This window comes from Leptodactylus fuscus, chromosome 5 (genome assembly GCF_031893055.1).
Source record: "Leptodactylus fuscus isolate aLepFus1 chromosome 5, aLepFus1.hap2, whole genome shotgun sequence".
NCBI lineage: Eukaryota > Metazoa > Chordata > Amphibia > Anura > Leptodactylidae > Leptodactylus > Leptodactylus fuscus.
In genome coordinates this window covers 114,716,025-114,735,456 of record NC_134269.1, presented here as the reverse complement: position 1 = coordinate 114,735,456, position 19,432 = coordinate 114,716,025, and the positions used below count along the sequence as shown (strand labels likewise).

Here is a 19,432-nt window from a genome sequence, read left to right as displayed (position 1 = left end):
AAAAATTTAAATTCAAACTTAATTTTTTTAATTTTTTTCATATAAAGGTTACACAGGCTTTTTGCAATTATCTTCGATTGTTGACATTCTGCACACAAATAATAAAGAAGCTTTACATTACTATTACTAAAACATGAAATTTATCTTTTTGAAAACAAATTTTATAAATCAACAAATGAAAAATCATAAAAACTTCAACCATTTTAGAAAGAAAAAAGAAAAAACTGAACATATTCATGCATTTTTACATTGAGCACAATAATAAGACACATGTCCTTTACACAGATATTTTGAACATCCAGCACATGTCAGATTAGTCTTATTGTCAGAGGAAGATGGACAGAAGCTCCATCTCTTCCTTTCTTTGCTGGTAGCTGTGCTGGTGGAGGCCGTGGATGTGGAGTCTCTTTCTTGAGCATGCTGGACACTTTTTACAATGGCTGCTGCTCCCTCACTTCTGGGGGTCACTTTTCTGCTCTCAATATATGGCCTCACCAGGGATTTTCCCAATTCCTCAAGAAATAATCTTCTTTTATGCAGCTTATTCCGGTTCCAAACGGGGTCGATTTCTCTCCATAAGACAAATGCATTGTATGCAGAAACGTCCAGTATGTTATAAAATAAAATCATTGGCCACCGATTGGTTTTGCGTTTGCATGTATATGTTGATACTACTTGGTCTAAAGTATCATCTGCTCCCTTTGTGGCATTATAATCCAAAATAATGTCAGGCTTTCTGTCTTCTCTATCACTTACGGCATTGTCATGGTGCATTGTGCTCATGAGAATTACCTGTTTGTTTTTTTTCGGAACATAAGAAACAACAGTTGTATTTCCAGAAAAATAAAAAGTTGAACTGTACACCTCTCTCTTGCTAAGGATACCTTGCGGTAGTTCAGGTTTGTTTTTTCTCATAGTACCCAGCATGGTAAGTTGTTTTTTCTTCAACATCTGGCCTAGTTGATAGGATGTAAAAAAGTTGTCGCATGTGACATTTTGTCCTTTTAGTCCATGAGTCAAATCTAGAACAACACGCCTACCCTGATTTTTTTCAGGTCTCTCATCAGGGGCTTTTCCTGTATACACTTGAACATTTAGAGCGTATAAACTTTTGTTGTCGCAAAGTGTCCAGATCTTGATGCCTTATTTTGCTGGCTTACTTGGTATATATTGTCTGAATGGGCACCTACTTCGGAATGCCACCAGTTGCTCATCAACAGTTACATTTTCACCACTGTTATACAATTTTGGTAGAATCTCTACCCATTGATTCCAAAATTTCTAATAGGGGCTAGTTTATCTTTAGCTCTTCTTTCCATTCTATCTGTTTTAGAATCAAACCGCAGTACTCTCGAAATGTCATGAAACCTTTCAAGACACATTGTAGCTCTAAATATGTGGCGACCGGTTTCGCAATTCCACAAACTTTTACCCTTTGAATGATAGACAACCAGTCTCCTCTCTCACAAACAGACTAGATAATTACTTGCTTACTGATAAGAACAGTCAAACCACCACCATTTGGGGATGAAGAACACATAAAAAACCATAACTTTTGCAGTCAGAAATAATCAGAGACCTGTAGAACAGTATAAAATGCTATCGGGTCATATTGACCCGAACAGTACAAGTGTAACAATCAGCGTGTAGCAAAAAGTAAACAAAAACAAAAAAAAAATGTAGAGCTCCACAAATGAGGAAAAGTCAAGGAACCACTAGTTTCAAATCCTCATTAAAAAAAATCTGCAGGGTCTCAAAAATCATTTCGGGTCATATTGACCCGAACAGAACAGCAGGGTTAAGCTATATAGACAGCTAGTGATCTCTGAATGAAGCTTCTGGTGTACTTCATGGACAGTGTAATGGAAAAAGTATTAAAGGGGTTGTCCAGGATAAATGTATTTTAAACATAAGGTCCCCAGGCTCCTCTCCAACTTCCTAAATACCATTTATTGACAATTTTTCTTTGCATGCCCAATCCCTACTATACTTTCTAGGACCACTGTGGATCATATTATATGGTGTGGGGGCACTGTGGAGCATATTATACTGTGTGTGTGGGGGGGGCACTGTGGAGCAAATTATACTGTGTGGGGGCTCTGTGGAGCATTATACTGGGGGGAGAGGGGGGATTCAAAAGTCAAAATATATTTTTGTGTGTATGTAAAACACACGTATATAAAAAGCATCAAGAATTCATTGTTGTCTTGAAGCTTTTTCTGTGTGACTGATGATGATACACGGAAGTAATATGTTACATTATATGTATTTGTTTAGTAATATTAGGGCTATGGCACACACTTTGGCAAGCATATGCAGTGAATTTGCACCCATCCACGGATAACACTAAATTATTACCTTTAAACTCGTGCCGGCGTTGGCGGCTGGTCATCCAGTTACTGTTGCTGATCTTATGGCCTCACCTACATGTTTCTTTTCAGAATTATTCCAGCACATGCAAGCAGAACATTGACTTTGTGTGACACGTATGCATAGATAATTAGATTATAATAATGACAATATGTAATTATCTTAGCTCCCTTTATATCCCACCCTGCAATGTGACCTCTGCATAGGTCCTAGAGCATGCCCACAACAGTCTGTTTGGGCACAAAGACTCTTTAGAAAAGAAAATGATATGGCTGTAGCATTGCTAGAAATGTCAGGTATATTTATTGTAGTGGTTGTTATTGAGTTAAATCATGCGTGGCCGAACACATTATTTTGTATGCCAGTATCATGCCCTCCGGTTACAACGGTATAATTAGCTATTGTGAAAGAATATCCTAATGTTAAGAAAACAATGTCACCCATTGAAAAACTTAGATTCCTAGTACTTTGGAGACGTACGTGTGTATTTTTGGCCCACAAATTGGTTTGTAAGTTATAATTAAGGTGAAGTTCTGGGAAACCCAGGAGATCCAGATTTCTCCAGGATACTGCTATATACCTAGCATGGGAACTTGGCAAACCAATAAATATGTCCCCATTGAGAGGACATCAGAGTCCCCCTATAGATTGATGGTTGATGTTTCGAAACATTGCAGTGAATATTAGAGGTGTACTTGACATAGATATTGGGAGCCTTCTTGTCCTAGTGAAACCTAAAATGTCTGGTCGTATTAACAACCAGCAGGTAGGCAACTCAAAATAAAATCTGCCATTAGGGTTTGTCTCAAATCGCAAATGTTTATTCTACTTCTTCCAACTTCTCCGTAAATTTGTAAGCTTGCAACATGCAGTTGTATGAAAGTAAACCTGTCTTCTATGTTGAAAGGAGGTTACCCAAGGTCATGCGCACCTCGTGAAGTGGAGGCCGTGAAATAGCAGAGGCTTGACTGCCCTTTGTAGTCTGGTTGCAGCTATTTGTTGCTCTTTCTACAGTCCAATGACTTTTATAGGGCTATTGGAATTTTTTTTTAGAGCTTCATAGGTTTATATGGCGAGCACTGCATCCATTAAAATATACTGGTGTTAAGGTCGGAAAATAAGACAACGCCTATTTCTTCTTTAAAGTTGACCTTTGTCACAGTTTACTCCATGTCACAAGGTTTTTTTTGTTTTTTTTTAATCTACATGAAAAGTTGTATCGTACAGCAACTACAATGAAATGGGTATTTACTGTTAAAAATGGTGAAAACATCCTACTAATATTATAAATGTGAAAGTTTTGTGTGTTTGGATGTTTGTTAATCAATCACGCAAAAACGGCTGAATGGATTTGAATGAAATGTGGCACACAGGTAGTTTGTAACCTCAATTAACATATAGGCTACTTTTTATTCCGGTAAATGACATGGCTTTACGACTGTTATGAATTTATGTTCACATACTATATTATAATGCTCTTGGCTGCAGCTTATCTCAGAGAGATAACAGACCTGGCTTTATCAGAAGCTATGTAAACACTCAGCTAACCCTCAGTCCATTGTGTACTTGCATTTGCATATTATCTGATCTGCTCCAGGGTGTGCTGACACACAGGATGAGAAAACACCTTTAATCCAAATTAGCAGTTTGCTACTTTTAAGCATTCCAAGAAAAAGAAAATCTAATTTGTTGCAAAATTCTAAAACAACGACAGCTATGAACATAGCCAGAAGTCACAGAGTTCTTCTCAAGCGGAGCTGGAACAATCACGGGCACAGTGTAAGGAACGAGTTTAGCAGCAGGCCAGCTTGACAGCTGCTGAAACACCAGAGCAGGCGGATCATCAACACCAACAACACGCTCATTATATGGCGTACCAGCGAGCTACTGAGATGCCGGAGAAATCACAGGCACGGCGTGAGACACACACACAAACGTCATACAAAATACACGAGTGCAAAACTGGGCAATTCTTAATACACAAACAAAAAATGAAATATACCCGTGCAAAGCCGGGTCCTCCTGCTAGTACCAAATAAATGTTTGTGTAACTCCTGTTTACCATTATGAGACTCCAGGCTGTTTACGTAACTACTGACCACTTATAGGCTGTCAGAGACACAAGCATTCTTATCTCTGCCATGAACACCTGAGGTGAGGAATACCCCTTTAAGTTAAGGTTACACAGTGACTTTGGTTTTGACTCCTGACTACTTGTGACCTTCAGAACTTTTCTATATTTTTGGGCTTAGATTCTCAGTCGCAGCAAGGTCATAATGCGACTTCATTCAGTTATGTTAGTTGTACGGTGACACGGTGATCATTGGTCACATGACAAGAGGCGCTGTCAAAGTTACCACATCGCTCTTTTCTTAAATTGAATGGTGCTTGCAGAAATCCATTATCTTGTTGTGAAAACAGTCTGAGCTTAAATGAATTGACCTGATTTTCAACTACCAAAATTTCTGCAACAAATCTGCCTTGTGTAAATATAACCTAAAAACCTTATGTACTTTCTGCAGAAAATGGGGTTTGGAGGGAGGCGATGTAATGGGGCGTTTTACACAGGAGTGTGCACCACAGATTCTCACCAGATGTTTGCTGACAAATCTGGAGCTAAGTATATATGGAACATAGATTTTTCAGTGACTTTCTGCCTATTCTGTTCAGCATGAACATGGCCAAATAGTCTGTTTGCTGTCCTTGTAAAGTAAAGAAGTTGCAACCAAGGAGCTGGAATCTGGTTAGCAGCTGGTTTTCGAGAAGTGTAGTCTGTACAGCTGCCAATTTGGGGTGATTTTATGTAAAATATACAATCTGTCCCTTTGCATCGTTTCCAATAGCAACCAGCAGAATTTTTGCTTGCTATTCTGGGCTAAATTTGCGTTCTACCCATCGGGTTAGTACAGGATGCTCTGTTTTTTAATGGAGGCTTATTTTTATGTGTTACATATAAAATGCTGTGTAAAGGTGAACATATGCTTTCAGTTAAACTACTAAACTGTATTAACTCTATTTATGGCCTTAGTGAACTAGATATCTGACTTGATAGCATGCTTTCCCGTCCGAGAAGCCTGGTTTTTAGTAATATGATTAGCTTATAGGAGAAATATGGGGTTTGGAGAGGGGCGATGTCATGGGGCACCAGCATAGGGAAGGGATTCTAATGAATTAATGCTTCCATATTAAATGACATGAGACAGTTCTTTATGTTCACTTTATTTAATCTGTTTTGGCAGAGGCGTTCTCTCAATGTCAATGCTTTCAATGTCAGTGTGGTGTTCCTTGTAGTCAGTAAGCACTTTTTCACGTTGAATAAAAGTTACATTGTCTCATGTGACTTTTTGTTATCTAACCCAACAATCTGACAGGGTTGTAGGCCAAACCACCATCTCCTCTGTTTTCTCCACAGCTTAACTTTCATAACTTCCCACAGTAAGACAGGAGTAATAAAGCTTATCTAATTCATGAAAAACAAGCTATATATCTAATTAATTAATTAAACACTATCAATAATTTTATATAGTATATAGGTGGTTTTTTTTTTTTTTTAAGCCAGCCAGTAACTTTTTAATATTTTATAACTACCAGAGCAATCCATTGTGTGATAGAATCCATGTTTCGACAACACCTAGATGACATTTTCATCATATGGTAATATAACAACCGTACCAGAGTTTGTCGTCCTACTAATATTATAAATGTGAAAGTTTGTGTGTTTGGATGTTTGTTCCTCGATCATGCAAAAATGGCTGAACGGATTTTAATGAAATTTGCTACACAGACTTTAACACATGGGGGGGGGGGCGGATCATTGACGCCAACAACACACTCATTATATGGCATCCCAGCGAGTGGCTGAGATGCCAGAACAGTCACAGGCACAGTGTGAGGAACAAGTTCAACAGCAGGACAGCTTGAGAGCTGCCGAAGCTGCCAGAGCAGGCAAAACATCGACTGCAGCAATTTGCTGAATATTGGCAGATCATCAACGTCAACAACACGCAGACGAAGTCGCGGGCAGAAGCTAGTATATGATAATAGCTGAAGTCTCAAATTCACTAATGCTAGATTTACACTAGCATCGCCTAACTGTTGTTCTGGACCATTGGATGTATAGCAGCATATTTTACATCATACTGATGTACGCACTTCAAAATGAAGTAGATGCATCGTCTGAGAGTCCTTTGCTGAAATATGAGCCAGCACTTAGCTAGCATAGATTTCTGTAGTCATTTACGTGCAGTGGTATGTGATGCTTATGGTGTGCCGAATAGGTCTGTGTGTGCCTCTGCCTCACCCACTTTGAGAAAATTGACTGTTAGGGTCAGGCCCCACGGTTTTTTAAGCCAAAGCCAAGAATGGCTTCAAAAGGAATGGGAACTCTATAAAAAATTCTTACACTTCTAGTTTTCATGTTCTAAGGCACCTGCGGTTTTATAGCGCACTGTCGGCTTTCCCGTTATATGCTCCAGGGCTGGAGGTAGCGATCTTGTTACCGATCTTAGCCCACTGTCAGAAGGGCGTTCCTGATAGTCTATGTGGGCTGTAAGGAATGCCCAACTCCCCCTTCCTCCCTCCCGACTGTACTCATCCATAGCTCTAGGAACACACTTCTGACAGTGGGCTGAGAACCTTAACAACATCAATATCTCCCGCCCTCGGGTACGGGAAAGCCGACAGTGTGCCACTAAGCCTACAATAGTTTGTGACTTTGTGTCCTGGAGATGAGCCATATAATCACAGATCTGGAGAAGACCCTATTGATTTCTATTGGAGACTTTTGGATCATTGGTCTTAGTAAATTGGCTACACCATCTTTTGTAAGCTTACACATTCTGTTAGAGGTTTGTCCAGGATCTAGCAAAGTTGGATACTGATGTCTTACCCACCATATACGTCATCGGTATTAGATTCGTCAAGATCAGACACCCATTTTGTGCTCTGATCAGCTGTTTCACCTGCTAAAAGCTGTATACAAGGTATATGGCCAAAACCAACTCTGCTGATGTTCAAGGGAACGGTAGCAGAGCTGCAGTTGTCAGAGCTACCACTACTGTGTATGGAGCTCTGTACACTGCATACACCTTCCTGTCCATACAGTGTAGTAGTGACGCTGGGAGGTGCTCTGCTCCCATTCCATTCCACTGGACAAAACAGCTGATCAGTATGGGAGCCAGGTGTCAGCTGTAACAAATCTGATACTGATGATCTATCATGTAGATAGTCAATCAGTATTCATGTTTGCTAGGTCTTGTAAACCCCTTTTTAAATTTTCATCACATATGATTTTTACCCATTGAATATTAGGACTAAACCTTCAATCCTAATACTTGTTTTTGATAAGTTCTTGTTAAACTACTTATTATGCTAGGATGTATATTGTGTATATCAGTAAGCACACCACTATGTAGGACGGGATTGGTGTGGATGTTGGCTTTCTCAATAAGGCCACTTCATTTCCTGTTATGTAACCAGTTTAGTTAGCAATGCTTGTAAGTATACCTGTTCTATATGGAATAATATTGGGGTTTCCTGGACGTACAGGTGTAATTAAGTCTATAAATAGATGATGACATGTATATATTTGTCTGTGACTCCACCTATTGTGTAATGTGAGTGGACTTTACGTGTTCGTCCCTAGTAATAACCGTCCAGGAAGCATTCTGCTATCTTATCGAGGGCATCTTAGTAATTCAGCGGCCTAGTTAACCTATATGCTATTGCTATGGTACCTATTCTAGACAAAGTGGCACCTTCCTGTTAAAAGTTTTAGGAATCTGGGAGCATGACCCATCTCACAGAGAGACCAACACCAAATTCCTTTCACTCTCTAGGACATACTAGGAAATGAATGAAAGTGCAATAGACAGTGGTGTTGATGGTTCACCTTTGGCATCGTTGATAATACATCATCTGCTTGTCGCTGTCCATCTGAATAATTTGGAATTTGTTTTACCTAAATTTGTCCACCTGTCAAAAGCTATGGCCCCTGGAATGTTATATGTAAATTAGCTCTTATTCTTTAAGTGGGCGGTGACTTTTTGTTTTTTCAATGAGAAACAAACAGCAGGTATGGCATTTATCATTTTGCACTTGGTGACAGATCCTCTAGAGTCGTGATTGTGAACCTATGGCACGGATGCCAGAGGTGGCACTCAGAGCCGTCTCTGTTGGCGCCCATCTGTGGAACAGATTATACTGTGTGGGGGCCACTGTGAAGCAGATTGTATTGTGTGGTGGCCGCTATGCAGCAGATTGTACTGTGTGGGGGCACTGTGAAGCAGATTGGACTATGTGAGGGTCACTGTGGAACAGATTGAACTGTGTGAGGGTCACTGTGGAGCAGATTGGACTGAGTGGGGACCCTTTACTATTTATTTACTATTTTAAACCATGTAAATATCTTCTGGCTCTGGTTGTTCCATGGCCTTCTCTTCACTCGCTGGGCCAGAATGCATCATGATAACATAATACAGTGGTGAAAGCTCCATTTTATACAGATGTCTCTTTGTAGGCATTCCAACTCTGACTCCCATGCAGATTAACCTTGGGTTGAGGTTTGCAAATTTTGAGTTTCTGAGGTTTTAGTGTATACTGTGTAACTTCCCATGCATGCCCACACAAGGTTGCTTACTGTGCTTATTCTCTCTGATCTGGTAAATATTGTTCTCTGATCATTGGTTTACAGTCTGAAATTGTCTGCGTTTATTAATAAAATTAAGCAAAATGACCCCAAATGTGTAAATTGTAGCATGACGTAGCAAATTTTATTTTGAATTTTTAACAGGAAATTTGTAGTGTCATCATTCATTAGTTATTGACAAAAATATGCCCTCAACTTTTTTTTTTCTTTTAATAAATACGCTATGAATTCTATCAATAAACTAATAATTTGTGATTGATTTTTTTTTTATTGTATTTTTATAGGGGCTGGGGAGTCAGGGAAAAGCACAATTGTCAAACAGATGAAGTAAGTATAATTGCATTGTGAAGTCATCTCCTCTTTTCTGAATTTATTAATGTATGGGGTCTATTTTGTTTTTGTGAACTTATTCTTCTTTTCCAGGATTATCCATGAAGCGGGTTACTCAGAAGAGGAATGCAAACAGTACAAAGCTGTGGTATACAGTAACACTATACAGTCTATCATTGCTATTATTAGAGCTATGGGCAGATTGAAGATAGATTTTGGAGACCCGACAAGAGCGGTAAGAATTGCTAATGTGATTTAAGTCAATGGAACAGTATGTGCCCATGTAATTTATGAGTATATGGAAAGGAGCAAATACATTTTGGCTAACATAGTGAATACAGTAGAGGTCATTAGGATATCACAAGCTAGCAGTCATTTCTGAATTGAGGCCAGATTTGGGATGGCAGAAGACCTTTATAGATAAAGGTAGTCCTACTATGTTAGTTCTTGAGTATTACTACATGAATCGTTTCTGAGTGTACATTTTTTAATGAGTTTAATCCATGACATAATCTATAAATGAGCATGCACAAAATTATGTATGGTTTTTCTGGAGTGTGCATGAATCTTTTTCTAATACTTTACATTAGGCTCACGTTTGCCTGAGTTAGTTGGGAAGGTCTAGTAGTGGGTGGGATAGCTAGAGAGATAGGGAGGGGGTTGTATGGGAGGTATGGGGGAGTGAGGGGAGACGTAGCTAGTATGGAAGCTACATAGCGGGAAGCTGCACCATTTAAACAAATGCAGAAGATGCCAAGAGCTCCAACACACCCAGAAATCACTTAAAACCTTGCTAAAGGTATTTGGGTGCACTTATTAACCTATTAATAGCACTAACAGACCTTTTTTTAAAAAACAAAAAAACAAACATTTTTTGCCTGGAAAACCCCTTTAATGTTAAGACTCTCACCTCTGATTTACTAACAGATGCAGAATTTTCCAATTCCTTCTTTTCTTCACCCATTTATTAGACTAATAAATCCTGGATCTTAAAGGAAGTCTTTGTGCAGAGTTTATGATGTTTTCATTCATTTATTTTCTATGCATTATGCCTAGTGAAGAAACAAGGAAGGAGAACAGCTTTGCTTATGTAGGATATGCACCTGTCAGGATAATTGGTTCTTAAAATATTGTGTTGGCCATACACAGCACAAAATCTTGCTCTCCTGTGGCCTCTATATTCCTCCTGCTTGCTAATTTCCAGATTGCATTGCTTAGAGTATAATGCTGAGTCATGTGATAAATAACACTATACAACAATATAGGAACTACAAGTTTAGGGTTAGGGTTCTTTTCAAATTATTGTTTCATTTTTTTGTCAGGGTTTTTGTCAGTTTTGGCCACCAGAGAAGTGGCGTTTGCTCTTCCGTTTTTGTCATGAAAAGTACTAGACACCTAATGGATTCCCTGATATGGGATTTGTCTAAAGACCGATCCATTAGGACCTAGTTACAAAATCCATAACGCTATTGTGAACAAAACCTTTGCACTAAATGCAGTACATCTGGTAAGTGACGCCAAATAGTTTCTTCCATTGAATGTCTTTACCTTTACACTGTAGGATTTGTTCACATTATAGCATCATGGCTTCTATAAGGATGTCATGTCAAGTACCAGAAAAGCCGTCTGAATCTTTAGATGTAAGGTGAAGAGATATTTAAAGGGGATCTATCATTGGGACATGTCATTTTTAGATAAACACATCCTTGCATAGCCTTTAGAAAGGCTATTCCACACGTACCTTTTGTATGTAACTCGCCTCAGTGGTTTTTGAATGAGCCAGTTTTTATTGATATTCTAATTAGCCTCTTGGTGCACCCCGAAAGTCTCATCGTGCACCCTCTGCCTATTCTTTCCTATGTATGTGTACAGCACAGGCTGCTGCTGCTGATGACTTCCTGTTTACAAACACAGATAGGAAAGAATTGCAGAGTGGAGTGCTGCTGGAAACTTCCTGTGCTGGCTGGAAGCTAATTAGCATATGAATAAAACGGGATCATTCAAAAACCACTGAGGCAATTTCCATACAAAAGGTACATGTGAAATAGTCTTTCTAAAGGATATGCATGTATGTGCTTAGTTAAAAATGACTTTTCCCAATGATAGACTCCCTTTAAGTCTTTAAAGGGGGTTTTCTGAACCCAAATGGAGCATTCATATTGATGCCTTTTTACTTCTTTTTTTTTTTTTTTTGTGCTTTAATGATATTGTCACTTCTTGCCACAACGTAAAGGTAACCGCCTTACACATTCAATAGCTGACAGCAAAATGTTTGCCTGACAGTTCTACTTCCTGAATTCCCATGTACACATGCATGCTCAGTTGGGGAAGGCCTGCAAGTGTTTTCACTAGGGGGAGAACAGTAAATCGCCTCCAGACAGCTCTGAGATAAACTGGGGAGCAAAGGATCAGCCAGAATAAAATTCATCATGTTCACCATCTTTTTCCCAGCATTATCCATCAGGAGAGAGTCTTGAAGGATCCTATACGTGTGTGACTGTTGGCCAGTCAATTCATTGTTATTAAAGACTAAGATATTGTAGTTAAGCAAAACTAAATGTAAAAACTCAAACTGGGGTGAACGTGACTTGCTGAGTTATATGAAGAAATCTTAGCTAAGCCAAAATATCTTGCTTCTACTGTATACAGGATGATGCACGTCAGCTTTTTGTATTAGCCGGAGCTGCAGAGGAAGGTTTTATGACAGCTGAGCTGGCCGGAGTCATCAAACGTTTATGGAAAGATGGTGGAGTACAGGCCTGTTTCAACAGATCGAGAGAATACCAGCTAAATGACTCTGCAGCTTAGTGAGTATATAGCTCACATTTACAATCAATGTTTTATAGTTAGTTTTCTTTATATGGGGTATTTGCAAGTTTGGCCCCTTTTGTCTATCTTGCATGCATAGCCTACTATGAAAACGCTCTCCTACACAACAGTTGCAAACACTAAATTATATGTGACTTGTGACTAATTTAACTTTCTGGAAAATGTAATAGTTTTATTAATAACTTATAGAAGGTGTAGTGTTACCAAAATATGTAAAATATAATGTTTTTGTAATGCAGGGTTTACCAAAATTAAATATCAATGGCCTATATTTTAGGCTAAGTCATCAGTATGAAAACAGGGAGGGTCCTTCACCCAATTCTACTCCTATGCTTGAATGGGAACTGAGCTGCAATAGTGTTGCACGGCCAGTACATAGTGTTTGTGGTTGTCTTCTTCCAGCTCCATACACTGTGTAGATATTAGCTAATTGGTGTGGGTGTCAGGCATCAGGACCCCCACAGATCTCATATTTTTTAACTATCTTTGGGTAGCCTATCAATATTTAGTCTTGGACAACCAGTTTAATATAAAATTGCATTAAAAAAAAATCATTACATGTTCGATATTTTGGTAACAATGTGCCTTCTCTTATGGGGCATTCACACTATCATTGGATGTACATTATGATGGAGTCCGTTAAAAATTTTTAAAAAAAACACAGACGCCAATCATAACAGAGGTTAATGGACACTAACTAATTTTTATGTGTCTGATTTTTAACGGATCTATTTTATGGATCCATTAAAAAAATGAACATATGAACATCAGTTAGTGTCAATTAATGTCCTTTTTTATGCCGTATGTTGTTTATTTTATTGTTCTGCTTTCTGACCATGCGCACAAAAAAACACAGTATAATAGACGCCCATCTGTTAGCCATAGACATTAATGTTAAAAAAAAAAAAAAAAAAAACTATTGACTTACGATGGATGTTAACATGCCTCATAAGTCCGTTCTTTTCTACTAACCCTAAGGTTATGCACCCTGCTTTATTATATCCGCCAAAACAATGGACCTTTGACAGATTTGGTGAAAACTGACCCTAAAGGGCTAGAGATCAAATCCCATTGAAATCAGTGGGATGTTTCACAGATCTGTCAGTGTCCGTTGTTAACATCGTCCGATGGATGCTAACAAAGAACATGAACAACGGTAGTGTGAACGCCTCTTATTAAAACTCTTACTTTTTCTTGCTTTCTTTAAAATTAGGCTGTGTTAACTTGATGTATCTAGAACCCCATATAGTCATCACTTGTCATCTTGGCATGTTTAAGGACTGTTTGCGTAGTAGGGCTGGCAGATTAGGCCTCACATCAAAATCTCAAATAAGTGAACATTTTACCTTGATTACAATGAATGAATGATTATTTTAGGACCCCCCACCCCCCCTATTTACGAATCACACCACTGACTTTTGGTTATTCACATATCAGAAGTTCTGACTGGATAGCGTACAGCGAGTGACATATCCTTTATCTAATGGCAGTGTGAGAATTATTCTTACACTATGCCTTCACTATCTATACATCTGTACAGTATAAAATAATGCTATTTTCTGTTAAAGTACTGAACCCTTCTAGTTTTAGTTTGTAGTATTATTTTCTACTTTTGGCCAGTAGCAAGTCTATTTATTGTTGGCAGGCTGATGACGAACACATCTGTCAGTACGCTTATAGAATGGATGAGCTGGCATCCATGGTGGTTTTATTAGAAAACCACTTAGCTCTGAACTTGACATACCAGCTCAGTGTAATCTTCTAAGAGTCCACCAAAATGATGTAGGGAAAAACAAAGCAAAGTGGCGACAGAGGCAGTTTTAAATAGCTCCAGTGATTCTGTCCACCCACTGCTTTATTTCTGTCACATAATTATTCCTATGACTGATGCATGATGCACTTTTCACTTGCTCTAAAAATAAGTACAAGAAATATTTCAACAATGTTGAAGACCATCTCTGGGAGGAAGCATACAAAGCCCTTGTTATGTCTTGTGGTAATGCTTTAGTCTTGCCATTTATTATAATATTTGTTCCTTAAGATTATCCTTGTCTGTGTGGATGTATATAGATTCAAGAATAGAAACACTGCAGAAGCAGCTATGCTGAAAAGTTACGCTGTATTATCTTTAGAAATATTCAGCTAAATTTCAACTTAAAGGAGTACTCCAGTTAATAAAAAGAGAAAAGAAATAGATTACCCGATTTGGAAATGAGCCTGATAGTATAATGTTATCTAGTTATTTACTGACTGCTTTACCTTGAAGTTATGTGCTCACCTCTGGAGAACTGACCAGACCACCTCTTCTGATGCACACAGTGTTTCTTGTATAAGCCAGAGGTCAGACTCTACAACACAAGCCTTTAGAGTCTGAATCTGATTCCCATAAACCTGTATTGAGAGTTGACCTCTAATTGATACAGGAAATACTGTGTGCATTATTGCTCTAGAGGAGAGCATGTGAAGTCACAAAAAAAAAAAAAAACTTAGCTCTGAACTTGACATACCAGCTCAGTGTAATCTTCTAAGGAGGGCGCGTTCTTCAAAGCCCAGTTAGACTGTCAGGAACGCCCAGCCCGGGGCACATAACAGGAAAGACGATACTGTGCTGAATTCAGCACACTGATGACTTTCTAGCGGTACATAAAACCGCATGTACAAGAGGACTAAAAGGCTATCTTTATCAATATGCCATGCTTTGTTATTATTATTATTATTATTATTATTATTATTGCTTTGTTGTTATTTTTTTATTTTTTTATTTTTTTTTTTGTAGAAAAATATAATGGAGTATGTCAATCTTGATCACTTTAGGTCATTCTGAGGATTTGTAGTTTAAGTACCAGTTGAGAAACTGTCCTTTTAAATATAATTTGCATTCCAGGGCAGGACTGAGATTTATTAGATAGGGGATAAGTAGTACCCTCTTATATGTACACTTTCCTTTTTCCTTACAGTTACCTCAATGACTTGGACAGGATAGCTCAGAGCAGTTATATTCCTACACAGCAGGATGTTCTCAGGACCAGAGTGAAGACTACTGGCATAGTGGAAACACATTTTACCTTTAAAGACCTGCATTTCAAGTAAGACTATATCCTTTTATAAATACTGAGGATGAGGACTTCTCTCAAAAAAAAAAAAAAATGTACTTCATATCCACTGGCTAACACGATACAAAGATATTTTTCCACTAACATAACCATAGTTAGATATTTGTGCAAATATAATAAGAGTTTTAAATATTTCTTCTATATTTCTTCTACCCATCTTGGTGATGTTCAACTCTGAATACAAGAGCTTTCTATACTCTGAAACTCAGTTGTGTTTTCCTTATTGTGGCAGGATTATCTCATCATGTATGTAGTGTTCCTGCCTGATAACCTGTGTACAATAAGGAAATCATGTCTGGATTTCTGATACGTGCCAGACAATAGAAAATTCTTGCATTCATGGTCCGATCCATTGGCAACTGGTCAAGACAACAGACCGGCACCACTGAGAGGATTAGAGAAAATCTTTAAAACTCTGCAATTGTTTAACTATTTATATTTGCAAAAATGTTCAACTTTCTAATTGTTTAGAAATCTGAATAGGTTATGTTGGTGGGAATACCCCTTTAAGCTCTTATTATACAACACAGCTGTGGCACCCACTCATCTATGTATGTCTTGGTGCACTATATTCAGCATGGCATTGTAATATATGATATGATATGGTGTTCTATTCTGATTTGTGTCTATCCAACTGCTAAAACCCTCCCAATCTTCAGAATAAATGGACTTTAGCATTGGTTAATACAGATTAATCATCATACTGCACAGCTAAGTTTGACGATAACATCACAACTGTATGTTTAGCCCAAATGGCACAAAGAAAGGTCCAGTTTGCCTAATAGTTAAATAAGGAATACAGCGTACTGATACACTTCTGTATATTCTTGAAGATAAATGTCAGCCTGGAAAGGCAGAAGGTGTGAAAAAGTGCTTCAGATGTGAATACAGCACTCTCATATTGATCAATCTACTGGGTGTTTTTGCTAGACAAGCAGCACAATAGATTTGGTTCTTTTAATGGGGTCCATCAGATTCTATGTGGTGTTGCTATTTTAGTGATCTGTTCTGAAGAGCCAGAACAACAGAGAGGTGACGCTAGTGTGAACCTAGAAAAACACTATGTCCACACTACAGAGCCTTTGAAAAGACTTTACAGACTGTTATAGCATATAAAAATATGTAGTAAATCAGACAATGATGCCTTGTGCTTTTGGTAAATGTCAACTTCATTGTGCATGAACTGTCCAAAGTACAAATACACTTTAATAGACACCACTATCTCTACCCATGGCAGATTTTATGGGTTCTCCTTAGATGTTTGTTTGCAAACCAGTATGTCTCTTTTTAGCATGATCCAGATGAGCTGTCTCCAATGCAAGTCTCTGTAGCTTTATTGAGGTGTTGCTCTCTTTGCATATGCTGGAAAGCTTGAGTAACCAACCTTTCTCTGCAGTTACTATTAAAACACAGTTCCCTAGCACCACCGCTATAAAGTAGACAGGGCTCCAGCTCCACTCCTATTACTTTAAAGGAGTCTGCCAACAAAAAAAAAAAATCCAACCTGAGTATATTATAATGCTCAGTGCCAAGTGCACAGTTTTATATTTGGTTTGCCTTTTGCTGCCAGGGCTCTTTCAATATTTTGCACCTCTGGTAGCCAGAGCAGTTTTGAGATAGATAGATAAAATCTAAATCGCAGCGTTAAAATAATAATAATAAAAAAAATCATACAACCCCCTTCATATCTATATATTTATTTTTTAAAAATGCAAATAAATGTATATCAGTTGCTAAAGGTGAAAATCAATCAGAGAGTTCAACATGTGCGAAGTTCATTCATATCACTAAGGCCTAGACCTGCATGCAAATATCTTTAGAAAATCGCCAGAATTGGAAGGAACAAAAATCTGCTTTGAACCTGGAAATGTTAAAAAAAAAAAAAATAATAAAAATCTTCCTAGAAAAATGTAGGGATTACACACTATGAAAAGCAAGTACAACCCTATACCCTATCTACTTCTTGAAAGTAGACATCCTGAAGATTACGTATCTCAATGGGTTAGCAATAGCCATGTCCACCTTCATGTATCTATGTGACTAACACAAATTATTTTTTTGAAAAAATGCACTAAAACATATAAAAATTCCTATCCAACCGAATATATACACACTAAACACATATAAAATAATAGATTAAGGTGTATACAATTTGTATATACCACAAACATCAACTACAAAAAGAGCTTGGACTCTCTAAAACACTGATACAGAAAACAAGCAATATTTTTCTGTAATTCACTAATATGTCAAAAACCTATATTGCACATAGCAAACTGTGATACCAAAATCTAATTTTTTTGAGATTGCACAGCGTACTGTATACAAAAACACAACTTAATATTTCGTACACAACCACACTCATGCAACTTTGCAGCAGAAATTCATACATACCACACATATATTTAAAGAAACGCCAACATTGCAGAAATGTGCCAACCAATTTTCTGCATCCAAATTAGATGGGGGCTTACAAGAGATTATATTTTTTTATCCCCCTCTAAAAATTCTAACTGTAGCCTGAAAGCAGAGCGGTCCATCCTGCCTCTTCCTCTGCCTCTGGGTTTAAGATGGTGTGAGAGGCACCTGCGAAGCATCGCGTGCCTCACTAAACTCACATCTGGGACTCAGACACAGGCCTGTGCTATTAATGTCACTATTGAAAATGTGGTGATTTTTTTGGTGGCACTCCTTCAGTAATTTCCATTTCCTCGGGTCTTCCCCTTCTTTCAACTCTTTCTTTGCAGCAGATTCACAACATTGCAATGCTGTGGGTTGAAAATCTGCACTTTGGGTCACACACATCAATTATCATCCATGCTTCATTCATTCATTCATGTGCGGGAGTTCTGTCCCATTCCAACCAGATATTACCGAGCTGGATAAGACCTGCTCTATAATTACCGGATCACAGCGGAGCATTGGGGCCCAACTCAAATGACGCACTTGGTCATGTGCATGTAGCCTTAGAGTATACTCGTAGACTAGGAAGCATCACCATATATCTAGTAGTATATTTTTATGGTTATAATTTGGGGCTTTACTGGTTCTCCTTGCAGAGATCCAACTGGTGTTGTGTCATGCAGGCAGTGCTCCCTGAAATTAATAAAACAACTATACTTCTATATTCTGAATAATATTTATCTGTCTGTAGATATCTGTAAGCTGTCACAGTATTGAGTGTTTGTGGCTCATGTAGCTATATGTACATCACACTATTATTGGTGTCAGCGCTGTCATACACATGCACTACTCAGCGATTAGAAGGTGACTGGATGTGAAAGAAATGTCATGATAGAACAGACAAACTCTGAGCCCAACTGCATTTTTGAGACAGGGAAGTGAAATCTGCATTAAGAAATACAGCAAAAGTTGTAATCTGTGTAGAGGATTAAAGCCAGAAATATCCAAGTGAAATTACTTACTGAGAATATATTTAGATTAGGCCAAATGCATATTACACTGTGTAGATGGATCTCGGGAGAATATTCCAGTTAGACGGAGAAGGAATTGCTGATTTGTTATTAAATCAGCCTTATTTTGTAGGCTTCAGAAGAGACATTAAATATGTACTGGTGGCTTGGTAACAAAAATTTTAAAACTGATTTTATTTTACAATTACAAAGTATTAATCATAAACTTCTTAGGTTGTGTTCACATGGATGTTGCTGCAGTTTTACTACCGATTCCTAATTGTATTACTTTGTTGTATATTATGCAGTGCCGTATCTGTTCCAACAGAACATGTTAGAACAGCCTTAGGCTTCATGCACACAATTGATTTTTGTATTCCAAGTGTCCTCAGATGTTCTGTTCCGATATTTTCATAGCATGTCCTATTCAGTTTTGTTTTCTCGGAACCAAGCTGTACATTTTCAGAATAAAACTGATGACAATTGGAATACAAAACTGATCATGTGCATGGAGCCTTAAATTTAGTACTGGAAATGAAGCCTGATTTTTTTTTTTTTAAATATATATAACAGGGTTGGATTCAGGCAGGGAACAAATTGTAGGGTTCCTAATATTCATGATCTATCCTTAGGCTGCAACATTGCTATGAGCTCTACAACCATTTCACTGAATACCAAGCATAGCACCAGACCTATTGTAGTGATTGTGCTTGATGTAGCAGCTCAACCCC

General features: G+C 38.1%; 1 protein-coding gene across 1 annotated transcript in view; it reads left to right on the top strand.

Annotated features, from left to right (window-relative positions):
- GNAI1 (G protein subunit alpha i1) overlaps positions 1 to 19,432 on the top strand; it is a 48,547-nt gene that overhangs the window by 18,781 nt on the left and 10,334 nt on the right. Inside the window, exons 2-5 of the mRNA XM_075274129.1 lie at positions 9,301 to 9,343; positions 9,440 to 9,581; positions 11,996 to 12,153; positions 15,133 to 15,261. Of these exons, the coding sequence (XP_075130230.1) occupies positions 9,301 to 9,343; positions 9,440 to 9,581; positions 11,996 to 12,153; positions 15,133 to 15,261 (472 nt within the window). The remainder of the gene's footprint in view (positions 1 to 9,300; positions 9,344 to 9,439; positions 9,582 to 11,995; positions 12,154 to 15,132; positions 15,262 to 19,432) is intronic.